General features: G+C 35.3%; 1 protein-coding gene across 16 annotated transcripts in view; it reads left to right on the forward strand.

The window, feature by feature from the left end:
- Nucleotides 1–26,921, forward strand: part of LOC100627422 (ligand-dependent corepressor) — a 139,567-nt gene that overhangs the window by 94,957 nt on the left and 17,689 nt on the right. For 10 of the 16 annotated variants that reach the window (XM_021074301.1, XM_021074303.1, XM_021074299.1 and 7 more), the window contains 2 exons: nucleotides 2,797–3,084; nucleotides 5,898–5,991. The exons of 1 other annotated variant lie outside the window; for it this stretch is intronic. In XM_021074301.1, the coding sequence (XP_020929960.1) occupies nucleotides 2,797–3,084; nucleotides 5,898–5,991 (382 nt within the window). Of the gene's footprint in view, nucleotides 1–2,796; nucleotides 3,085–5,897; nucleotides 5,992–8,582; nucleotides 18,091–26,921 lie in introns of those variants that run through there. 5 more of the 16 variants (XM_021074312.1, XM_021074313.1, XM_013983649.2 and 2 more) reach the window with 3 other exon arrangements.

The raw sequence follows: 26,921 nt of genomic DNA on the forward strand, positions 1-26,921 counted from the left end.
GGAATTCTTTCAGTCAGTCATAGGGTAGACTTTGAGAGATGAGAATCCCCTGAAATTGTAAAGTGAAGTTTATGTATTTGTATTCTGGTATATGATGCTCAGAAAAAGAACTATTGCTTTGTAGTTGGAAGTTCCCCCTTTATGTATTTATGTTACTTTTAGTTATTTTATTAATCCACTTGGAAATGTCTCAGATGGGCATTAGTTGTCTTCAAAGTAATATCACAAATGTTCAGTATCCAGAGATATGACAGGCAATTTAATCTGAAGAGAATATTTTGTATTTAATAAAGGAAATATTTGGATTTAGTTCTTTGTTTTCCAAGTATTGTATGTTCTAAATAATTGAGAATGATCAGGTTACATGTAGCTAAATAAAAACATAGATCCAATAAAAGTAGGCTTTTTAGTATGGACCCATAATTTCCATTTGAACAGTATACTTTCTACACCTGTTTTAGTCATTTCTTTTCAGCTTGCTTTGTGACTTGTCTCAGAAAATTTGATACTTTTTAAATTAGGTTTGCATTTTTAAACATACAGGTGGCTGTGATGTAGCATTCATGTGTTTTTCTGTAATTTTAATTTTGACCTGATTTGTTTTTACTTGACTCAGTTGTGCATAATTATGGCTAAGTTTATAGATGTTGTGTTCTAAGTAAATGAAAGAATGAAACGTGTTCAAGAAATTTTTAAAAGATGTAAAAATTCAAATGGCAGATGTCATCGATTCAGAAACAGGAGTTGTTTCCTGTTTATTAGTTATTTAACAAAGAGGCAAAATATGCTGCAGGCTTTAAAGCTCAAAGGGAGCAATTTGTGGTCTTTATCCAAAATTTTTGACTTTTTTTGTCTCTTTAATATTTATTAATCTTGTTAAACACAGAGACATCTCATAAATTACTTCATTCTGCTTCCTGTTTGGAAGCTTTCTTTACATATTACATATTCTCCCACTTTTCAAGGGATAAAAAGATATAGTAATGTATCTTGAAACTTGAAGTTATATACAGTCTTTCACTTGGGGGATTGTATGCGATGTAAGAAAAAACGGATCATAAATAGAGAGTTAAATGACTAGTAATAAAAAAAATCCCAGTGGGTAAAGAAATTGAAAAAAAAAACAATATGTGGCTAAAATATTTATTAAAACATTTAAAGAACCATTATTAGTGACTGTGGTGACTTCTGAACCTTACCTAATTGAATACCTTTATTTTTAAACCACCTAGCATGCTCATAATCTCTATTTATGGAGAGCAAACTTTTTAAGATTAAAAATGCTTCTTAGTCAAAAACAGAAATGTTATTGGTAGAGCAAGCATCGTTAAACTCCAGAGAATTAAATAAATATTCTTACGTTATGATCATCTCTGGTATTGAATATTTGTCCTTAAGGAAAAAGATTATTCTTGGGAGTCCTGTGTGATTTTAATGTTTGTTTTTTGTGGTAATTTTAGATATTTATAGTATTTAGTTTTTCTCTAAATTTATAAGTCAGAGTTCCTTATAGCTCCAAAATATTATGGGAAAAGTAATTGCCCTTCTATGGTTAATCTTTAAAAGACCAAGGAAACTTTAATTAAAAGTCTCAGAAGTCGTGAGAGGGAAGTACAAAGGTCATGGGTGGAACATTAAGATCTGGGGAAAGTTTTAATCAAGATCTACCATTAACCATCTATACAAATTTAAAGAGGCCACTTACTTTTTAGATCATCTTATTTTTTGTAAGAACTATTTATTGATTAATTCATTTATTACTCAGCTTATCTGATGGTATACTTTACACCAAGATTAGGAGCTGAGTATACAGCGGTAAACCAAACAATCTCTGCTCTCAAAAAGCTTTTGGTTTCCCCGATAGTATTAGTGACAAAGATGTTATGGTAAAATACTTAAATGAAGCATTTTACCTTTTATTTTACTTTCAAGGGCCCTTCCAGTGCTGAAAATTCTGAGTTAATGACTTCATACAGTCTGTATTTTAAAATTAACACTGATTAGAAATTAATAACTTGGATTTTTTTTTTTCTTCCCTATCCTGCTCAGTGTAGGTCAAGTGTAAAGAACTGGTGGAAAATATGTGGTCTTAAGGTTTTGAGATTTAACATTTAAACTCCTAGCCCAGAGGTTCTAAGTGTGGTTCCCCGTGTCTAGCAGCGTCTAGAAACTTGTTAGAAATGCTAGTTCTTGAGCTCACCCTACAACTGCTGAATCAGGAGCTCTGGAGATAGAACCCAACAATCTGTTTTTATAAGCCCTCAAAGTGGAAAATGTGACAACTATTGCCCTAGCCTATCATGGATCTTAATACTGTCTCCTTTTAGAACCTTGGTATGCCTTCAGTCTTTTAACAAAAAGTAAATGAAGCCTCATGAACTGAGCATTCCATTCTTCAGTAATAAAGGAAAAGATGGCTGAGGAGTCTGTGGGAAACTAAATGTAATCTATAGGTGGTGAACAAGGGTGTAATTATTTCATTGAAAATGGGTTTTGGGATTTCTGTATCAGGTAAGTGATTCTTGCCCATTAAGATATACTATTTGTTATCCCTTTATTTGACTTCATAATAATCGGGGGCGGGGGTTGTTGTTTAGAAATAATTTTATTAAAATTCTTTTTTTTAAAATCTGCAACTTTTTAAGCCTAGAGATGAAAAATATAACGCTGAGGGAATACTATTTTTAGGATATTGCATTTTAAGGAGAAAAATTAAAATGAAATTTTGTTTGCTTGAAAGCTGTCTCTTTTTAGTACATTGTCCCACTTTAAAAGTAAATAAATCTTTGTTTACAGACAGTCCCTGGGTCTCCGACCCCAATATTCCCCTAGTGGCCCGTGAGATCATGCAGCGAATGATCCAACAATTTGCTGCTGAATATACCTCAAAAAATAGCTCTACTCAGGACCCCAGCCAGCCCAATAGCACAAAGAACCAAAGCCTGCCGAAAGCATCTCCAGTCACCACCTCTCCCACGGCTGCAACTACTCAGAACCCTGTGCTCAGCAAACTTCTCATGGCTGACCAAGACTCACCTCTGGACCTTACTGTCAGAAAGTCTCAGTCAGAACCTAGCGAACAAGGTATGGTTTGATGTCAAGATCTCCTCTGTCCAATTAGAATACTTTTAATTTGGGGAGAAAAAAAAATATTGGCAAGTAGGGCACCAGTAGCAATAATAGGATAAAAACTAATGTGATTCTTAAATTATTCCTGACTGTGCAGTGATAGAGAAGAAGTATAAAGTGGTGGCTACCTTAGCAGTAGTTCATAGTCATGATTGATGTACCACTCAGGAAAGTTAGATGGTTATAGTTCTTACTTGATATTTATATAAGCATTTTTCACTTTCCAAAGCATCGCCATACTTGTTTTTTAAAACCCCTTTGAAAAATTAACTTTCCCCCCCTTATCCATCAGTGTTTAGGATTAGCACCTGAGAAATAAATATGCTTTATTAGAAGAAATTATACTCTGCAAATGAGATCATAAGGCAAAAATATGTATTATTTGCACTTTAAAAAAGGAATTAATGGGGTTAGAAATAAGACAGACACACCTCATGTTAACTATAAGTGGTATTTTCTAAATACACAAACACACACCTACATGCACTGTATTATGAACTAATTAAAAGTATTTTCAGGAGTTCCCTTCATGGCTCAGTGGTTAACGAATCCGACTAGGAACCATGAGGTTGCGGGTTCGATCCCTAGCCTTGCTCAGTGGGTTAAGGATCCGGTGTTGCCGTGAGCTGTGGTATAGGTCGCAGACACGGCTCGGATCTGGTGGTGCTGTGGCTCTGGTGTAGGCCAGCGGCTACAGCTCAGATTAGACCCCTAGCCTGGGAGCCTCCATATGCTGTGAGTGCCATATGGAGACAAAATAATAAAGTATTTTCAACAGGTAATCTGTTGGTGAGGATTCTAATTAAGTGAAGAACTTAAGAGGGTATCAATTTTGCATAGCAGATTTCTTGAGTCTTTGTAAAGTTACTCTCAAGTAGATGGAATACTTCTGCTGTTTTGTGATCTCATTTTACCTTTAATTTCACAAAGATAAAGTGAGCATTTCAACTCTGCCACTGGAACCACTACAAATTGTAAATTGGTGATACGAGATTGGTACTAATGAGATTTTTTACTTCCATTGAGATCTCATAAGAATGTGGACTTAATTGGTGAGAAATACATGTTCATTCTGCAAAGTAAATTTAATTCTTAGAAGAACCTCTTTGTAAGAACTTTATTTTGTTTATTATAAGTTGTTTATGAAGGACTGACACCTAATGGACTGACTTTAGTTGCTTATTCAGGGATTTAAAAAAAAATAATTTCCCTTTGCCTTTTTCCTGTTTCTATGTAGTGAACAGCAGTCAAAATCTCTCGGTTCTGAGAGATTTCCTAGCAAGAGAAAACCTTCTAGTTGTCCTGTGTTCACATTGATTAGTGTATCTTTGGTTACCATGTTTGTAAAGTTGTTCTCTACTTTATTGAGGATTGCTTTCTTTAACATAGATTGGTAGCTTTCATTAAAAATCTGTTTGCCCTAAATATCACATTACAAGCTTCAGGTTTACAAAAGGAGAGTGAGTTTATATCTAAAGTGTTAATAATGGAGGTTAACATACAAAGATACAAGTTCATCTAATTTAACTTCTTACACCTAGTGTTGTGCTTGAGAAGTACGTTGTATTGACAGTATGCTCTTACCAAGAGAATTGGAACTAGATGATAGGATTATAGTGTATAAACTTCAAATGAAGCAATATTTTTAAAATTCTATTCCCTAATGAATTTTACTGTTTTCAGCTTAAATCACAATGTTTTTGGTAGTAGGTTTAAAACATCTCACCTGTTTGATTAGACAGATTTCCAAAATAATACTATCTTTGGTTGGATATACTTTAACAGTGCATTTGCTTGTTAGATATCTAATTGGGTTAGATGTCTAAGTTCTGTAAGATTACAATTATGTTTTTTAGAACTATTAGTGGCTCCAAAGGACAACACTTGTTGTATATATGAGTTGTAGACTTTTTTTGGTTCATAAACTCAGTTTTGTATTTATTTCTAACTGCCTGAAATGAGGAGTTAGAGTGTTCTCAGATAGAAGTCCCAAGTAAGGTCTGTATTGGGGTGGTTTTTAGTATAACTAGATAGCAGGCTCTCTTCTGGCCAACTGAAAATCAGAGGCATTGAATATTATCTTCTCTTTGGATCAAATGACAGCCTTAAAAGTTACCCAGATTCTGAATTTTCTTTTCTAGATATGTCTAAAGGGAAAAAAAAAAGTCTTTTGAGGAGAAGAAAGTCTTCTAATTTAATGTTCTAGTGACATGAATTAGTGATTTGGTCTAGTATCAGTACAAAAAAAAAAGAATGGTCAACCCCACCTCCCCCCAAGGCTCCCATTAGTATCAAGATGGTTTCATTCTTTCTTTCCTTAAACTTTGCCCATCAATTTAGAATAGCTTATTAATCAAAAAGCCTTGCCTTTATAAATATGAGCAAGTAAATTTTGAATCTCTGCTGTTTTCCCTGATTTTCATCTTGTAGTTCCATTGTAGAACTTCATATTGTGTAAACTGCTATTTCTAATATCTCGCTATAGCTTAATGTCTGTAGTGTTAGGCTTTACCTATTCTTTTGCCCTATTAATAATAATTTTCTTCTGCCCTTGGAGATACTAGATATAATGGACTTTGTTAGATTTATGTTACTTTAGAAGGAAAAACATCTTGGTTCTATTAATGAATTGGTTTTGTAACTCAAAATATTTGGTTAATTTTATCTGTTTAGATGACTAAGCCTACTGCTTTGACATTTTTCAACTATTCAGTTCATATTTGCTCCAAGTTTTTAATATCCTCAGGTGTTTCTTTGTGTCTCTACAGACGGTGTACTTGATCTATCCACTAAGAAAAGTCCATGTGCTGGCAGCACTTCCCTGAGCCATTCTCCAGGCTGCTCCAGTACTCAAGGGAACGGGTAAGGGGAAATATTTGTGGCCTTCCACAGTTTTATAGGGGACAATTTATCAAAGATCAATGTCAGTCTCCCTCATATGTTTTAAAACTTAATCCTTCAGAGTAACACTCTTACAGGTGGGCCTTTAGTAAAATTACTTTTAGTCTGTCAGTCAAGTGAAAGCACAATCTGTGAAATCTAGAATTGGCAAGTATAAGTAGTTTTGCCAATTTAGTACAAATAGTAAATAATCAGGAATGATTATTAGTAATTATTCCTTACTAATGATTCTAAACTGACAAGAATGTCTTTGGACTTTTTGTTGTTGAATGTTTGGGAAGGTGAAACTCAAGCTAAATAATTCCAGAGTTCAGATGTAAAGGCAGTATTATGTGTGCTGAGGTTGTTGAATGAAAATTGGGCTCCAGTATTTAACTTGTTATTTCTAATGAAGTATGGGGGCTGTTTGTTTTTTTCTCGTTTGTTGGTTTGGCTTTGTTTGTTGATTTGAACTGCAGTTTTAACTCTGTATAGCAGTTCAGAAAATAACTGTGTATTTTTGTTTTTAATTAAATAAGACTGGTTGTAGATGTTGATAGAAAACCATCTTATGCTGCCAACACTTTATTACGTGCTCAGTTTTGATAAATCTTAGCAGACTAAGTGAATTTTTCTGACCACCTAATTTTATAGTGTAAGAATTGTCTTAATTTCTCCCTCTGTGTGTACATAGTAACTGTTTTTAAAAGTCAGGTATTAATGAAGATGCTTAGATGCCATATTGGAAGGCATTTCCATAAAACTGTTATGAACAAAAATCAGCTTCATCTAGATATGAAAAATAACTTTTAGTTAATATTTAGGTTTATTTAACTTTTAGAATATCATCATGGGGAGTTGTTGATATCAAAGGAGTAAATAGACACTAACCTTTTTCGAGTTATTCTTAATTACTTTCCAATTGAAGGATTCCTTTGCTCACTTCTCAAATGCTCCCTTTATTTTCTCTAAAATTCCATCATCTTCCTTTTTCTCTCCTCCTTTATTCAGCGTAAAAATAACTTATTAATTTAATTCAGTATGCATGGTTTACTGATCTTTTTTTCTCAAGCCCTTTTTTTTTTTTTTCCCTTCACTGTAGTTTATACTAGATATGTTAAATCATTATGGTCCCAAATCAGGTTGTATCAAAAAACTTGAGTTGTGTAATTAAGAACACATGTAGAAAAGACCTAAGTGCTCTTTGCATAAATGCATCCCTTGCTTAAGATTCACTTGAAACTTGGCAATCAGGTTCCATGTATTTATGGTTGAAATTGCTCTGTTTTTCCCTCTGAATGGAAAGTAAATATTTTCATTGTAGTAATGTGTTCTGGTAGACAAAAGCACCAGCAGTACTGCCCATCTTTTAGTTGAGTTGTTATCCATATTATGTTGTTTATTGATAACAGCAGAGTCCCTATAGTCTTTTAGAGAACATGGTTTATTTTTATTTCTGCAAAGTTCCACTTTTGCGCCTAGTTAATGTAACTATTCCCCTTGGGCATGCTTTTTCCAGTTGCCAGTTTTATCATTGATAATCTTTCTCTGTTGTAAAAATGAAAACCTTATGAATTACCTTTGTGTAAGTAGTTTACTTTTTTTAAACACTACTTGAAAGGTATCCACTTAAAATTTCAAAATTGACGTTTGATATTTTAAGAAGAAGCGTTTTTTAAACTAAAGAAAACTGCTAAAAATTGTATGCTTCTGACAATAATTTGAATAGAACAAGTTTTGGGGAAAGTAAAGAGCAGTTTCTTTAAAGCTTGGATGGTTTCAAATGGGGAATTAGTGGTACTCATGTATCTGCAACTAATAGTGTTTTAAAATGAAGAAGTGTGGTAAGTTATAATTCACTGGGTATTTTGGTTTATTTTGATTTGGAGTTTTTTACCCCTTTGGGGCTGGAAGCCATATTTTTTCCCCCAAGCAAAATAAGAAATGTCATTTGGAGTGGTTTGATTTTTGATAATGAGCATCAACTTGTTTGTGATATAAATGAACAATTATCTATGGTTTCCACCAATGTAAATTGTTCCAGTTTTATAGCTGGTTGTCATGAATGTTGAATATGCTGCATTAGAATAAATAATTTGGCTTACTCTTTTATTACTGTGCTTGTTTAGTGGTAACGTCACATTGGTAACACAATTCTTTGTAGATCTACGGAGACTTGATGATTACTTTGTAATTAATAATTAAGGTGCTATTTTCAGACAGTTGCGCGAAACTTTTTCTCCGAAAATTTGTGAACCCAACCAGAGACCAGCTGACAGGTTTAATTTTTCTTTGCCCAAAAGCTCCTGGTTTTTTTCTTTTTCTTTTTTTTTTTTTCTTTTTGTTTTTTTGTTTTTTTGTTTTTTGGGGTGTTTTTTTTTGTTTTGTTTTTTTGTGAACAAGTTTAAAACTAACTGCTGAGACCATTTTTTTTTAAATTTTAGAGAAAAATAAATAAATAACACAAAGTGATGTTACCCAAGCAAGGCCTTCTAATAAAGGAGTGGTCCCCTCACCCATCCCTCCCTACCTGTGCAAGTCCTGCTCACATCAGTTTCCTTCCATCCAATTAGGCGACCTGGGAGACCCAGCCAGTACCGCCCAGACGGACTTCGGAGTGGTGATGGGGTACCTCCAAGAAGCTTACAGGATGGAACCAGGGAAGGTTTTGGACACTCCACATCACTCAAAGTTCCACTGGCTCGATCCCTGCAGATTAGTGAAGAACTACTGAGCAGAAACCAATTGTCTACAGCTGCCAGCCTTGGGCCATCTGGATTACAGAATCATGGACAGCACTTAATATTATCCAGGGAAGCCTCTTGGGCAAAACCACATTATGAGTTCAACCTCAGCCGTATGAAGTTCAGGGGAAATGGTGCACTCAACAACATCAGTGACCTTCCTTTTCTTGCAGAAAACTCTGCCTTTCCAAAAATGGCACTTCAAGCAAAACAAGATGGGAAAAAGGATGCGAGCCATTCATCTCCTGTAGATTTAAAGATACCACAAGTTCGAGGAATGGATCTTTCTTGGGAATCTCGCACTGGCGATCAGTACAGCTATAGCTCTTTGGTAATGGGTTCACAAACGGAGAGCGCGCTTAGTAAAAAATTAAGGGCTATTCTTCCAAAACAAAATAGAAAAAGCATGTTAGACGCTGGACCCGATTCTTGGGGCTCAGATGCTGAGCAGTCTACCTCTGGACAGCCATATCCCACATCGGATCAAGAAGGAGATCCTGGCTCCAAGCAGCCTCGGAAGAAAAGAGGGCGTTACAGACAGTACAACAGTGAGATACTGGAGGAAGCAATCTCAGTGGTTATGAGTGGAAAAATGAGTGTTTCCAAAGCTCAGAGTATTTATGGGATTCCCCACAGTACACTGGAGTACAAAGTAAAGGAGAGGCTGGGCACTTTGAAAAACCCTCCAAAGAAAAAGATGAAGTTAATGAGGTCGGAGGGGCCAGATGTTTCTGTAAAGATTGAATTAGATCCCCAGGGAGAGGCAGCACAAAGTGCAAATGAATCAAAAAATGAGTAGGATACTGTAGAGTGCCAATTACTGTACAAACTGGGTGAGCACTACTGCGTTGTTCAGCTGTCATTGCTTGCACCTAACTTCATTTACTGTGACACTTGTTTCTTTGCAGATTTTGCATTGACCTGTGTATACAGAAGTGAAAGGTGCATTCTGAATGTTGCATATTTTGAAATTTTCATGTGCAGTATGGCTCGGGATATTGTTTGGCCTTTTGCATGTTTCTCTACAAAAGAGAATTGAGTTACCTCACAGAGAACAGATACATGGAAGTGGACTCCTTGCCTGTAGAGCCTACATGCTTGCTTTCTTTCTTTTTTTACCCTTAAGTTATATTTGCCTTTTTTTTTTTTTTTTTAAAGGAAAAAAAGCCCCTTTTACATTCCACCTCTGTCATATTGGGAGCTTTATCATTGCAAATTGGAAAGCCATCTTATAAAATTACTCACATTTTTTTCTTCTGAGATTCAACTAATTGAAGGATTGAACTAAAACTAAGAACAATGAACCTTTGAATTTAAGTAATTTGACTTTTCAGTGATAATTATTTGGGTCAGTTAACATTTTATGATTTTCTTCTATTAAGTTTACTTAACAAATTAGCAATCTGTTTAGTGCTCACCCAGAGGGGAAGGAGGTGAAAATGTACACACACTACCTTCAGAAATGCTTCAGTTAATTTGTAACACTACCTTTGCTGTAATTTCATTTGGGATTTTTAAGGGTAGAATTTGGTCTCACCAACAAGTGAGGATATAGCCTTATCTCATGGAGGACGAGCTCCGTTCTTACTCAGGAGCAGTCAGGGTACATTACAGTAAAACAGTAGAGGATGCCTCATTTTAGCAAACTAAGTTTCTTTATTCTTAAATCCTTTTACAGATTTGATCATGTGCTAATAACTAACAACTGAATGTCATTGACAGCAACTGTTTTAAAATATTCAAGATCTGTTTATTGAGGGATGGGAGAGATGGGGGGAATGTGTTTAAGTACTCATAATATGGAAAAAGTGATATCTAGATTTTACAGTCTCAGTAGTCTGCTCAAATATCCACTTAAGAATCTGTTTGGTAGTGAGAGAAGAAACACAACCCCAAGGTAACCTAGTATGATTTAGGTTGCATTTCAGTCCTAACAATGATTCAGTCAGAAATCAAGCTCCTTATGATTCTTTTTTATTGACTAATCAAGATACTAGTACAAAGGGGGGCCGGTTTGTTTAGCTTTTAATTTAATTTGTCGCTTTGAACTTTTTTTTCCTTTTTTGGCATCCTACATAATATCCCCTTCGTAACTTTTTCTGATATTTACCTGATTTTTATGGTTGTTTAGCACACAGTTCAAGACCTTTCAAATCATGTTTGTATAAGCACTCCTTAAAAAAAATCTAAGCTTTTTTTTTTTTTTTTTTTCTTTTGAGATGGGCTTTTAAAATTACAGTGATAAGGTTGGGAATGTTTATTTTCCATAGTTTTTTTTTTTTAAGAATAACAGATAAAGCCCATGAAATTTAATTTTACATTGTGACCAAATTAAAATTACTTTTTGTGCAAAACAAAATCTACCCCACAAAACCCTATATTCTGATCCACTGAGAAAGGTGGTCAGGCCCTTCTAAATGCTTAACCAAAAACAAACAAAAGATCATTGGAGTTTTTGTGTAAGATAAAATCAAACTTGGAGCATTGGTTAAATTGAGGCTGATAATTTCTGATGGATACTAACATTTTGAAGAGAAATAGATCCAGGTATTCCCAAGTCATAAATTCTTGCCTGGAAACTGTGGAACACTTAATTAGGTTAAGGATAGTTTTCCCTCGGCAACCTATGTGTTCAAAGGTTAGGCACACCATTGCTGTTATTCAGATACACACATTCTTGACATAGCCTGGGCTTGGGTTCCTCTTTTGGTTTGGTTTTTTGTGTAGCAGTTTAATCAGTGGATGACTGAGCCTGTTTCCTCTTAGTTTCTAGTCTTCTCAACAGGAAAGGCAGTTTGAGTTCAGAGCAGTATATGACTCTGCAGTATTTTCTAGCCTAGCTGGAAGTTGCAATAAAAATGCTTTATGAAATGTATGGTTTTCATCTGCAGTTGAAGGAAGTTGTAGAAATTTTGCTGAAAGCAAAGGGCTAAGCTTATGAAGAAACACCTCCTTTGTCCCACACTCGGTAATTTGTCACACACAATTAATTGCAGCCATAGTGCCTTTTTGCATGATGTTTGGGGGTATTTGATAGCCCAAGATTGCTGCAAAAAGGTCCTTTGAGCAATTAATTTGTGCTTGTTTTTATCCCCTCAGAAAGGCATCATTAAAGGCCCATTTTAGAATCTGGCCCTAAAAGTTCAATTTTTGTAGAGTTTTACTGTTCAGAGAGGTTTTAATCCTATGTGGTAGTCTATAAAGTGATGTATGAGTTGAGTTATGTAAATTTTGTCACTGTAGTGTACATGGAGTGATCGTTTTACTAACATAAATATTTTCTATGTGTGTTTCAGTGGATGACAATCGAGCAGCAGAAGAATGGTGTGCCTACCCTTTAATGCTGCAGTTTAAATAAGAGAACTTGTATTGTGTCATTTCAGATTGTAGGCTGAGAGTTGTAAATAGTGAAAATTTGAGTACTTCTATTATTTGTTTTGGTTAGAAAGTGAATTTAAAAAACAAACCAAACTCTAAACTTTCTCAGATTAAAAGTCCTGAGACCTGAAGATTGTAATAATCATGTCTGTGAAGCTTTTAAACATTACACTTGAGATCAGTCGTGACTTGATATTCAGGTAAATTTTCTTTTCCAAGAAGCTTTTGAATAAGCATACTTCCTCCAAAGGTCGGTCGGTCTCTCTCTTTTTTTCTTTTTTGAGTGTAGATTATTTTAAAGCACTAATTGCATTACATTGGTAACTGCAATATAAAATAGCCATTATTGTTTTGTGAAGCATGGTTGAAATTAGATAGTGGTCCCTTTTAAATTTCATGAGCCTCTCAAAAAAAAAAACTTTAAAAAATACAGAAAGCTGCTGAATATTTCAAAAGATATATATTTTACCTTATTGTAGGTTTTGTAAAGTTAGTTTGTAATATTCAGGTGCACTTTTAATGTTAAATTTTGTGTTCAGAGTTCCATTATACCATGTGTTTCTTGGACGTGGCTCATCACATGACTGGCTGTCAGTCTTGGTGCCGCAGTGATTTGATTTCTCTCTTGATTTGCCACTATTCTGTATTGGCACTTTCAGTGTAGATATTCTAGTTTGGGGACGTCCTCATAAATGAGTAATAGAGATTGGTCTATTCGCATGCTTAATTTCTGCTAATCAGAGTTTTGCATGACCCAGACAACAGTTGACCATTTTTATGGTATGGGAAGGTATAGTTCACAACTATCTTTGTCACAAAAGCCTTTCTCCTTTCATTTTCCAGTAGGTGGATGGTGATATTACTCAAACTATATGATATAACCCAAATTAATGTTAAGAGATAATGTATTTAAAATCATTTCCTGCATTTTTTTAAAATGAGAGAACATAGATATACCATAGATAAGCTATGTCACTATAAAATCAAAAACACTAATTGTCTGAAAGGATATCTAGTTGGTATTTTTATCATTAGCTTTCTCACTTCTGAACCAGAGTCATCAGGCTTGACAGTAATGTATTGCATTACTTTGTTTAGTAGGCTTACAAGTGACTCTGAACTGTTTGTGATGAGCTGTACACTTTTTTCTGTTCCCCAAATACCATGAAGGACAAGGTCTCTCTTTCAGGAAAAATAATTTATATTTATGTATAATACTTTTTAATATTAAGTTTGTTATTCTGAAGTTTAGATGTTGCTTGATAAACCTTTGCTGCAGCAGATCATGGATATGAGTAAGGCTTTGTGTGATAATAGGGGTCCTTATGTGAAGTTAATTACTGTTCAGTTCTGGTGAGCAAGCTCAAGTGTGAAGTGTGTATTAGCTTTATTTGGTACACTTTTACTTTACAATATCGAAGTGCTTTTAGAACTCTGGTTATCTTATATAAACCATTACCTCAACTAATTGGCATTTCCATTCCCCAACATTTTACCCGAGCTATATATATAAGATGAGCTATATGGGATCAGACAGTAAAACAGTAAGGCACAATGAGAAGTTTAGTTCCCAATTTTCTGGAGAGAACTCTAAATTAGTCTAAAAATGACTACCTGCAAAAGCCCATACCATTACTACCTTCTGTCATTAGGCAGTATGTAGCAACCTTGGAGCTGCTAGTAAGCTGTGTGTTTTCCCCCAGCCTCATGTAAGCACATGGTGCGAGGCTTGGTTCTAAGCCTTTGTGATTCTCTTACATTTCATTGACCCATAATGGTGAAGTTTGGATTCAGTTATTTTTATAAAACAAATAATGAGTCAGCCTAATGTCAGAACCTGAAATTACTTTGAGACATTAACAGCAGATATGTGACACCTCGGTGTCATTTTCTTTAACAGCTATTATCCCTGTAGATTTAATTTTGAAACTCAATATTTTTGCTTTTGTAATTATTCTTTCTTTAAATGCCAGAGGTTTCCATGTGAACCATCCTTTTCTATATGTTCAGGTTGCTGTCATTGGTGATGGAATATGGCAATAGACTGAATTGCTTCACTTAATCTTTCTTAGACATTGAAAGTTATAGGTTAAATTTTTACCTTTATTAAGATATCAAAGATTGTTTTCCTTGTTACCTTTCCATTATAATTAGATCTTTAACACCACGGTCAGGCCAGTGTTATTGACAACTTTAACCAAACAGCCCATTTGGAGACTTTATTAAGCTATCTAGGGATTTTTTTTTTTCTTTTTTTTAATCTAGTTGCTTTCAAGCTCTACTGAAAAGGAAAAAAGTATAATCATGGTACAAGGAATGCAGACCTCCAAAGTCTTAGGTTGTTTTTTTTTTTTTTTTTTTTTTGGATACGTTCTGTCCTTGAGACTTGAGTAGGATTTGTGAACATGGTGACTGAAGAAGGGAAAATAGAGGAAATTCTTTGCATATTCTCTGTCTCTTATTCCCAAATAAACTCGCAGTTGCCTTTTAGAGAAGCAGACATTAGCCCTGTAGCTGTGTGCCCTAAGTGTTATAAACGAGATTGGGGGAGGGGGGCGGGAAGTAGGACAGGGAAAGTTTTGTAAACTTGAGAAAAGGCTAAAGATTCTGCCCTATAATACTAAAAATGAGTCGCAGGATAGATAACATGGTAAAATTGGGCCATCTTCATCTGTTAGTTAGAAAAATCTTTTAGATTGTGTGAAAAGTGAGAATCAAGGCTAATTAATGTTGGCTTGACAATAAAATATGAGTTAATTCTGCAACTATTTAGGGGGTAATTTTAAGGTTTCCAGTTCATTTAGAGCTGTATCAATAAAAGCCGAAAAGCAAGCACTTTTAGTTAATCATAGATTTATTGGATGTAGCAAATATTATAATCATAATATTTAATCTGTATTGTTTGAATATGGAAATAAACTCTTGACCCCATCTTGAACTGTCATTGAACAGGCTCAAGATGATCTTTTCAACACTGGAAATGACCCTACACACATACCAAAAAAATCTAAAGCAGTAAGACATATTTGAAGATCCATACCTCTTAGACTTTTTAGATTTGTCTTGGGAAAGAATTTATGAACCTATAACCAGTATTAGTGCAGTCTTGGGTTCCTTGTTCTGCATAATTGCACCCTTTCTCAGGTATGTCCTGAAAACATAAATTTTAAAATAATCTCTTTAGAGATTAGATTCTCAGTGGATAGTGTGTAAGGGGACTGGGGGAGGGGTGGGGGGATTAAACACAGGACACTGACACAGTAGAGCAGGGATTTTTAACATACAATAGCCAAATAGATTTCAATCTAGAATATTTTTACCCCCTCAGAATGAGTTGAACAACATCTGTTATTTGGTAAATACCAGGTGCTACACTCCTAAAAGTTTTTTCTTTCATCCAGGTGACTTTTTTTCCTACTTGGTGGAAGGGTATATAGTAAACTTTACCGTCACTAGGAAAGCACTTGTCTGAAATGTTTAAAGTACTAGAAAAGGGATAATTCAGCACTTTTTCTGTTACAACACTAAAGTCTTAATTTATCTTTGGAGTCTTAGGTACTGTAAGTTTTAGGGTGATTATTTAAAAATATAAAACATACTACATAATTAGGGTCAGACCACATTTATATAAATAATTCTAGTCTTATTTTTTAAAAAGACAATAACATTTTGTACCTTTCAAGCAATTCCAAGTAATTGCCTCATTTTCCCCATTTCATTAAGCATTTCAGGCTAAGAATTTGGAATTTGAGATGAGGTGAGGGGGAAATTTCCTAAAATAAAAAATTGTGTCAGACCATTTTAGAAAAATAAATCACTAGGAAATGGGTAGGGATTCTCTCTCCCTTTAAGTCTTCAGGGAATGAGCAGTATTTAGAATCTTTGGCTGAAATTCAAGCCTTTTTACTGTGTAAATTTTTAATACTAATTCACTGACATGCTTTTTACATCAGAGAACTGAAAATGGATCTTAATGTTTTTAAGTTGTGGAAGGGTATATTTCTAAAACGAGGGGGGGGATAATTAGGTTAGTATACCAGCATTAGTAAGTTTAAGGAATTTTAGTATGTAATAGCAAAGTGTTTGATTAAAAGTCTAATCCTATATTGATAGTCAAAATTAGTTACATTCTGATCTAGGAAAAATATAGTCATTGGATATTGATATGCTGTGCTGTCAGAAAACCAGACTAAGATAGAAACCTTTATCTGACTCCCACATGTTGCTTGTTCTGATGGGATGTATACTTTACAGCAGCTTATTGCTGCTTTGAGAAGAAATGTATAAACTATACATTTGGAGTGTTTGCGTATAATTCTTTATAACCTCCACTTTAAACTGTCAGACATTGGTATTTTATCAGTCCACACTGTTAAATAAAGCTAATGTTCTTAGGAATCCAACCTGTACACACTGTTTAAAAACCCTCAGGGACAGTTTACACACTATTCTCACTCAATTCAGGTACTTTGATGCTATTCTTAAACCTAACAGTGACTTGTATTTTTCTGTTTTGCTTTTATTTTGACGTGCTGGTAGCACATCCTTGATGAATGTCAACTTAAAAACTCAGTTCAGGTATCCAGGTATAACTCAGCCAAACCGATTTTAAAGCTGCATATAACTCTCCAGCACACGGTGCCTCACACTCTTATAGTGGCATTCTATATATTCAGTTATTACTACTGAGCAGATAATATGGGGGTTCCTGTTAACAGTGTATTTAAAAGGACAAAATGTGCATAAATGTATAGCCAGCACATGCAGTGCATACATATACACACACACAGGTAAACTATATATTTTTATGCCACTAATAGCCAGCACAATTAAACAACATTCCTTACTGTTTCTGTTAACTATAACAGATGCAGTTCTTCCTCAATGTGGCTCTTGCTTCTTCACCATACTACTACTAAATTCAAGCACTGGTCCTTGGGTGTCTGACCTCTACATTCTAGTTTATGCAATGTCTTTAGAGAATTCTGTGCACTGGCCACTGTGATGGAACCATTGGGCCAGGAGTGCTCTGAGTTTATTAGTAGTGATTCTGCCAAAGTTGGTGTTGTAACATAAGTATGTAAATGTCAAAAAGTTAGCAGAGGCCTAGGATTACGTATCAGCAAACAATTTTGTCAGTGTGTTTTATAGCCTGGAAGTCCTCAGTGACAAGTTCTTCTGATGTGAAGTTCTAAATCCAGTGTTTTAGCCCTTTGCATCTTTAATGTTAAGACTTGTCTGCTAGAGGTCTTCATTCTTTAAAACATCTTTTGTTTTCTGCAGTACTGTCTGTGGTTAACAAAATAGATGATTCCTCTGCTTTAATATTTGATATCTTACATCTAAAAGGAATTCTCCCTATATAAAAACCCATAGCCTTTGAAGATATGGAAAATGGCATCTTTCAGATTTCTAGAAGTTCAAGTGTCATGCAACAAAACAGGAACCCCCTTTACTCTTATGGACCTCATTTCAATATACTGTTTACAGTTTGACGGAATTGTATAATTTAATATTTCTCTTGTACTGTAGTTTATATTTATTTACAGATTTTTTTTTGTACTGTGTGATTTGAACTTTTTTGTTCCTTGCTATGATCAATGTTTATGTAGTAGAGCACTTATGATCACAGATTAAGTTTTTTGGTTTGATTGCACTACATGAAATTTTTTAATGCAGTTCTGATTTTTGACTGGACTAAAATAAGCTGTGTCTTAATGTATGTGATGAGTACTTAAAATTTTAATCCATGTGGTCCCCTTTTTTTTGCATTGTATGTCAAATGCGCTAGTTCTTTCGTGCATGTGTAAGATTTAATGGTTCCATTGTATTATTTGACCATGACATTTTGGAGAAACATTCCCAGCTGTAATGTTGTGTATGGTAGTTCTCACTGGATGCTAGACTTTTCAAAACCACTATTCTTCTAATAAATTTTGTTGTGAAAACTGTTTAAAAAGTTTGGTTTCTATTTCTTGAGGTTATAATGCCTTTTTAAAAATCCAGAAAAGGGCTAAGATTTTGAGGTGTACTATAAACGCACATGGTACTCAAAGTTTGTGATTTTTTTTTTTTACGATAAATTATTTCCAGATGAACTCTCTTGATCTAGTAGTTACTCTTTCAAAATTGTGCTTCAGTATTTGGGTTCGGTACTGCCTTGTAACACTGCCTTTACTAACTTGATACTCTTCTACCTCAATTTTCTTCATTGGATAGTTCACTTTAAATATTTCAGCTAAACAGGAATATATTGAAGTTTACCTAATACCTACTTGCTGGATTTCTGATTTTTCATAATTTTCTTAGAGGAAAACTTTATTCTGGGATTACTTACTAAGAAGAATAATGATTTACTCATTTTTGTTTGTTCTTTTCCTGAGTCATAAGTGTGAAAGCAACACTGTCAATCAAAGTTTTATGCTAACTTTGATTCTTGGCAAGTTGTTGGTATTTCCTTTTACCAAGACAAATAACAGCATAGATGTTGTTCAGCATTTATATTGTGGTTTTTGGTAACTGATGTTTTAAAAAGTTTTGTATTACAAAGTGATTCCTGGAGTTCCCGTCGTGGTGCAGCAAAAACAAATCCGACTAGGAACCATGAGGTCTCGGGTTCAATCCCTGGCTTCACTCAGGGGGTTGGGGATCTGGTGTTGCTGTGAGCTGTGGTGTAGGTCATGACACGGCTTAGATCTGGCATTGCTGAGGCTATGGCGTAGGCTGGCAGCTGCAGCTCCGGTTGGACCCCTAGTCTGGGAGTGCCGCAAGTGCAGCCCTCAAAAGACAAAAAAAAAAAAGTGATTCCTATTGTAAAGTGGGGGGTGGGGGGGAACAGCTGAATTATAAAGGTCAGAAACAATAAGCAAAATGTTGTTGTAGCTACTTTTTTCAAGCTCATGTTATTCATGTAACTAATATAGACTGGCTAAAGTAATTTCTGAATTTCTATTGACATTTTACTTTTTTAAGTGATGCTATTATTGGTACTTGGTCTAGACTATGTTTTAGTTAATTTTTTTTTTTTTGGCCTTATTTCTTTAGCTGTCTAGCTAGCTATTTCTATCTTTTGACGTTATGTTTATAAAGTTGGAAATTTTTGCTGGTACTACAGGCTTGTTCATTTTCTTCATTCGTTCCTCTTAGTTGGCTATGCCTAATGTCTATAGAACATTTTTCTAGAAACCTAATATTATTTCTTTGTACATTTCAAAGCTATAACTATGTTTCTTGTCATTATCCATTTTAAACTGGTGGCCAGGTCAGTGTAGTAGGATTATGATCTAGCATCTCATAAATGAGCTTATTTTAGTGATTTTAGCTTCAGGTTGATACTTAGCACTTTAATTATGACCTGATTTTTTTTTTTTTTAAAGACTTATTTCTTCTAATCCAAAAGTTTCTTCCCTGAGTCTACTGATACTTTGGAATTAATTCAGGAATTTATAGGAATCAGGGAAATTGCATAAGGGAAATGGGGTGGGAAAAATGGAAAACGGTATTGCTTTCTGCCATTTCCTGAGTTGTGCAGTTATTTTTTCCCTAAGGACTGTGAATTTCTCTCACCAGACACTTGTATTCACATGTAAAAATATACCCAAGTCATATGATGTTAGATTTTGTAGCTGAGTGAAAAGCCTTTCTTTAACAGAAAATATTTATTAAGTAACATGAGGTAACTTCTTGTACTCAGAGTATCCACTTTATCATTTGCCTCCAGACGGTAATCATTTTAATAATTTTAGTCATCCTATTCAACTAACAAGCTGTTGGACTTTTTTGCTCTCTGGAGGGAGGTGGTGTCGGTATCAGACTGCATTGGCAGCTGGAGTAGACAGGCTTGTTTCCAGAGGTTAGTGGAAAAGAAATGTTCTCAAAACACTTTTAAAAGATTGATGCGTATATAATGAATAGTTTAAGTCATGAATTGATTAGAGTTTAGCTTGGAGAGTCAGCAAAATAGGTAAAATTCTTAAGTTTGAAAGCTTGAGCCTAAAGCATATAAGAATATTCTTGTTTGTTGACTGGTAGTTTTAAAATGTTAATTGTACTGTTCTTGCCAACTTAATTTAAATAATTAGCAATGTGGAGTGATAAGGGGTTATTTGGCCATATAAATATCTTGCGACTTGGTATACTAAAGAGATGACTTGTTTTTTTCATCTGTGAAGGGAGAGTGTTCTCTTGAATGCCCTTGTTTTGACTCTGCATCTATTTAAAAATGCAATTTTCTATTAAATGTGAGGCCAGTACACCAATTGTATATGTTCAAGCATTGAGAAATACTGTAGCAACCCTTTATTGAATAATAAGGCCTGGTAAACCTTAAGTCTTGTCTTTGCGTTGCAGCATTTTATAAAGGAAAAAAAATAGTTCTGTGGTGCCTTTTATTTAAAACAAGTCTATTTTGTTTTCATTATGAACTGTATGAATGTGACGATGGTTTTGCAAAAATTAGTTTGAGCAGTTGCTTTTTATTCTAATTATTATTAAAGTGTGTTCATAGTTTCTGTTTCTTTTGTGTGCAAGCGAACTCTGCTTGAATGTTAGAGCACAAAGGGTTCTGGGGAATCATTGGATATAATCAGTCTCAATCAAAATCAACCTTTTAGCAATACAGTTGTCTGAGTCAATTTATAAGAGTGAGGCTTGAACACATGATTTATTTTCAAATTGTAACAGCTTTTTTTTTGGCTTTGATTTTTAAAGTTCATTTATTCAGAAGCTCTTTTTTCTAATTGTGTCCAAAGACACAAAATGTATATTCTTAACCATTTTTAAGTGTATGTACACGGTTTAAGTGTTAAATATATTCATTGTTGTGACCATAGGTGTTTTATTAACCTACTGATTAAACACTGTTGGTCCTATTCTAATCTTTCATTTTTAAAATGAAAAACATGGAACTTGGGGTCTTTAAGACACTTGCCCTCCTCACATAATGAGTTGCCCTTGATACTCAAGATTCCAAGCCATTATACTTACCTCTAGACCACTGTGGCACTCTTAAACTCAACCTAGAACTAGAGCGATGGGTTTAATCTAATTTTCTTTTAAACTCACTTTTAACTGCTTAAATCTCAACTATTAATTTCACTCGTGAATAAACTTGCATTGCTCTTTCGAAAAAGAGTTAAATCCGTATTATGAAATTGCCAGTAAGGAAATTTCATTTGAGGCATGTGTAACTTCATTGTTAAATAGAAGTCAGCATTGTTGACTCAGTGCTGGGGGAGATGAATTTTAAAGAGTAGGTAGAGCATAGAAAGAAGAATAGAGAATATCCCAAGTTTTTTGAGAGACAATTTGATGGGCCTGGTTTAAAATCCCAACCCTTCTAGAAATTTCTTACTACACAGTCTTGAACAAGTTATTGAACTTTTCTGAGCCTCAGTTTTTTAATGTGGAAAAGAAGTTTACACAACTTACCTTGGGGATTTGCTGTGAGGCTTCAGTGAGACTGTATAAAATATTTATTAGCCCTATGCCACACGCTCTTTGTTAGTGCTCAGTAAATGAAAGCCCGGAGTGAAAGCACCTGACTGGAGTCAATTTAATGTGAGAGGGATGGAGAAAGTGAGAAAATCAGGTTGAAAGTTGTGGAGAAAGCTGTTTATATTGATTAGAACTTTGAAAGTGAGGCCAGTGGGTTTATATTAAGACTGGGACACTGGGCAGCCAATCAATTTTGTTTTAACTCTAAAGTCAGACGTAGAAATGTTGGAACTATGATTGAAACCTGGAATGCTGCTTTTCTGATTTCTTGGTCCTATTTCAGAGGAATATTATCTAATTGTTCATCTTTCTTTTCAAGGATTAAGTGGAATAAGTTGTTTGGAAAGTGGAAGATGTTTCAGATTAAAAAGTGTAAATTTACATAGAATTTATCATCCTTTCCATTGTGTATAGTTTTGGTATTTTCACAGTTGAAATTTTATATCCTTTGAAGATTTTTCTTTTTATGTAGTGGTACAGTTTGAATAACAAGATGTAAGGGCTGGATGGGGTTGTGAGGATGTGGATGTGCATATGTGTTTAATCATCAAACTGTTAGTTTTCCAGTGAAAGATTTTGGGGACTCTACTGCCTAGTAAATGAAATTCTCACTACACTGTTATCACGTGGGAGTTCTCTGCATTTCAAACAGATAAATCATAGCTAGCACAGTTCAGAGGTATTCGCTTCAGTTGTCTATTAAAATGACTTGAGATGTTTTTCCCAGAAAACTTAATAGTGTAATTTTAGCTAGGTAGAAGATGGACTAAGAAGAAAATAACCAGGATAGCAGACTCTTAGGAAGTGCTAGAAATCTGTTAGTTTGTGTAGATCAGTTACAACTTACTAGTTAATTCTAAGGTCAGTTCAGTGGGTCCTAAGCAACATTTTAAAAAGAACACAGAGAATCAAAGTACATAGCAGATAATACAGATAAATACTGTTTATGGAAACTTATGTGTCATATACATACAGACTGGGATGGGTTCTGAAAGACATTATGTAAACCATACCTTTTCATCCCTGTTTTTGTGATACTGGCAACCTTCCGTGGGTTTACAGTTAGGAGCCTACACTCTTAACTGATCTCCAGAATTCCCATCTTCCTTGCCTTGCCTTGTTGATTTGAATTCATTTTCTCTGAAAGCTTTTTCTTTTCCCTTCTGATTATATGCCAGAATGTTTCCTCTGCCCTTTTCAGTCCCCTTGAAAAATGTCTTAGGAAAATTATTTTCACTACACAGTAATTTATTTGGTTAGTTTAAACATCACTTATGCCTAAGGTGAACTAAGTGCCAAGTTTTAGGCAATGAAACTACCACATTAAGAAGACCGAAGTCCTGGACCTATAGAAAGGTTGACAATCCAATGCAGGAGGTAGGAGGTAGCCGTGTCCACTGTTAGCAGGTAGCCTAAGTGCTTTTTAATAAAAGACACAGACCATAAGAGTAGAGTGAGAAGTAACACGGCCCATGGGGAAAAGGTGCTAAAGGAGGGTGGAGTGTGAGCAGAGGGGAGATCACTGAAATTGTCTTCCAAAAAGTGACAAGATCAGATTTGGGCTTTAGGAAGATGGCAGTTCTGGATACAAACTCTAAAATGAGAAACTAGTGGCAGGGAGCTTTGAATGTCGTGTTCTCCAAGGAAAGTCGATTCAGTATAGGTGAACAGGATAGTGTATTGGAAGCAAGAAGTGTGATGGGACTAGGGATAAGGCTAGAGGCAAGGTACCTGAGCTGAGTACGTGTGCATGCGTGTACTTATACACTTAGTAATATTTTGTCTTCCGATATTCCTGAATAAAAACTTGAACATTCAGTTGATTCCGCTTAGGACTCATCACCCAGATACATCTCCAGCTGTAGCCTTGAGTGTTTCTAGAGAGAGGCGGGGTAGGAGATTGTTATAAAGGACTCTTTAATTCCAAAGGCACCCCAGACAGAATGGCAGACATAAAAATACTTTTTTTTTAAACTATACTTTAGATTTTAAAATACATATACTTCCTCTAACATTCATAAAGTGAGCAAGTGAGAAGTAACATTAACTCTTGTATCGAGTACCTCAGGAAACTTTTTCAGTGATTTACATTTTACAAAGCGGCCTAGGTCCTTTAAATAATTAGAGTTAATACTTGGGATTGCCATCGTGTCGATTTTAAGTGATTTTATTACATGGCACAAAAGTAGAAATTGCCATGTTTAAGGATTATGCCATAGATTTGTATGGTTTCAGAAATAGAGATTAATAACCTCAAAAGAACATGGGAAAATTTAGGATATAGAAGGTCCCATGAAAATCACAAAAAAACTCAGGACACTATCAGATAATTGCTTATTTAGATACGTAGTCTGCTAGTCTCCCTCTTGTACCAAAAGAAACCAGGAATATTTGTTTTAAAAAAACCATCACTTTGTTTCTTGAGAGGAAAAAAATTTGTGTTGCAGCCATCTGTCATGTGAACTACTAAATGTTCTCTTTGTTGGTGTCAGCTCCCCATGCCTCCTTTAGGTCCTCCTCTGCATACACACTGCCCTGTAAGGTGGTAGTATGGGGTTTTATTTGAGGTTATCCTTATTGTTCTTGTCATTATTATTACAAAAGAAATATATTCCAATTGTAATAGAAATCTTGTCTGGACTGACTCCTCTCAGTTCCACTCCAGGAAACCTGTGCACAGACCTTGACCACTATTGGGCCTTGACAGATATGGCATGGTGTGGCATGATGTTTCCTCTCACTTGGGGAATGAACGCCTCTGTATTCTGCCTAAGCAGTGGTATTTTTTTAATCTTGTCATTGCCCTGGTCATTTAAAGGGAATTGAAGAGCAGTTTTCCCCAAAGAACAACATAGATATGTATCCCCAACCTGCCAGGTACAAAAGCAAAAAAGCAGACCAGACTCGCTGACTTACCATTAGCTCTCGTGTAATCCTGATCTAAAATGTCAGCTATGCCTTTAACGTCACATCTCTCTTTCAGTTGGTTTCAGTAACTCAGTAAGTCTAGGGACAGACACTTTGTCAGTTTACACCAGCCCTGGGCAGAGGTCTGCCCTTTTTGTCTGGAATTACTGTATTATTTTCTAAAGTCCATTTTAAAGTGTTTTGTAAGAATTCTTAGTTATAATACGCATTAGATTAATCATTTAGGTTTGTGTTCTTGCCAGATAAGTATTTAGTTCATATCTTTTAGGGATATTTCTTCCCTTACTCCCAGGACCTATCATTTTTAAAATTTATGCCACCCTATCCAAAATGCCCTGTCTCTCATAGTCTCTGAACCCTCTCTCCTTTTTATCAAATATAATGTATTTGCCTGGGATGATAGAAACAAAAGTCTGATGGGGGAGTGGATTTTTCAGAAGTAAATAGTTTGACAGAAATGTCTGTCTCGTCAGCCGCCCACGTCCCTGGAGAGGAGAGGGAGCCATTAGACCATGATGCATGATGACCCCTTGCTCTGACTTCTGATTCACCAAGTAACTTTATGATTTTATTTTGGCTTCCTAGGTCATTTGCTTACAGGGTGAAAATATGTTAAATAGTGAACGTGAGGATCTCCTTGATATTTTTTCTTAGAATAAATTTGACACTCTCTAAATTTAAGAGAAACGGAAGATATAATATACAAGCCTTAAACTGTTGCTGTCATACTTAGATCTACTCTGGTAGACCCTGAGATATTATTAAACCCTGAGATAAAGAAAAGATAGCAAACTATGGCTTCATGTCCAGTAAGCACCCTCTGACACACCTCTCCTTTCCCCCAATTTACATTCCTAATTCATAATTGTTTGAACCTTGTTCTGCCCTATTTTTCGTGAACTTGATTAAGAACACAGCAAACTTAGAAAGCTGTGACAAAAGAATTGCATGTCTTTTGTGTCAGATCAGTAGTTCTTAGCTATTCTTCCACTCCACTCCTGAGCAAGATTGCCTTGTTGCCATCAGGAGGAATGGCTTACTGAAGACTCTTACAGGGCGAAGAGGTACAGATACTTCTTGGATTGGACACCCCCCCACGCACTCACCATCCCCCATGATTCTGATCTCTCCTTAATCCCAATTTTGAAAGTTACTTTTTTTGGTTTAAATCTGTCTACATTCTGTCTAAATCCAAATTTAGATAATTAGGATTTCAGCCATCTGGAAATCAGGTATTAAGCTGCCTGAGTTTAAGAGGCCACTTTCTCTTCTATAATCTTAAGAACTTAATTCCTCACTTTTCTATGTCACCTTTGCCTACCCTTTTACTGTTTCTCCTAGTTCAGTTCCAGGGAAAGAACACTGATTGCTTAGTAGTTTACTCATGCAACTATACGTGGCTTTTAAATAGTGAAGAGAGACCTCCACAACCCACGCTCACCCTGTCCTCCACTACACACACACACACACACACACACACACAAACAACCGAGTACCTGATCACCCTCCCCACACACACACACACACACACACACACACACACACAATTTTGACAAAGCCTTTGAAGTATTCCTGTATCCGGGCAGGAAAGATACGCAGACGTAAAGTAGCCAACAGTAGACTCATTTCCAAGTGAAGGTGAGGACTTGTCAGCAGACTTATCCAGACCCTTGAACATACTACATTTTCTGTGCTTAAAGGACCAGAAGTAAGGAATTAGGGAACATAGTTTCAGATTATTATCTGGCAAAAATTACAAATTATAACTCTTATTGCCTTTAAGCGGGGCTAACAGTGCATTTTTACATTTTCTTGTATTTAGAGAGAAGAATCAAGCCAACTTAATTTACAGTCCTTAACCATTTGGTCCACTCTATCTAAAGTATTGTTTCAAACTTTCTCTCCCCTTCTGTTTTCCTGGAATTACCTTTTTCTACATGTAAGATCAGCGCTCATCCAAACATCATTCACTCTCTCTCTTCATCTTTTTTCTGTCAAAAACATATATTTAGGTCATCAGTGATGTTGCATTTGCCTTCAAGCAGTTTTATTGGTAGCGACAGAGCAGATACTGAGAGACCACCTGAATCCATCAGTCCACGTCCTAGACTCTTAAAATTCTCACTTCAGCTCTCTGCCACATCTCTTCTCTATTTGATCTTTTACCCCAAGATAACATGCGCCCTGACCATCCACCATTTATATTAACCACAGGAATGCTTTCCTTTGGAAATTTAAGTATTGCGGTATTGACAAAGTAGGCGAGTTCGGCTGTGTCTAACCTCTGATCTGGAAAAACATCATTGAGTCAATCATTAAAGATAGGGTTGTGAAACAACACATCATTCTTAAACTGTGCCTTTCAAA

Source organism: Sus scrofa, chromosome 14, assembly GCF_000003025.6.
Source record: "Sus scrofa isolate TJ Tabasco breed Duroc chromosome 14, Sscrofa11.1, whole genome shotgun sequence".
Classification (NCBI taxonomy): domain Eukaryota; kingdom Metazoa; phylum Chordata; class Mammalia; order Artiodactyla; family Suidae; genus Sus; species Sus scrofa.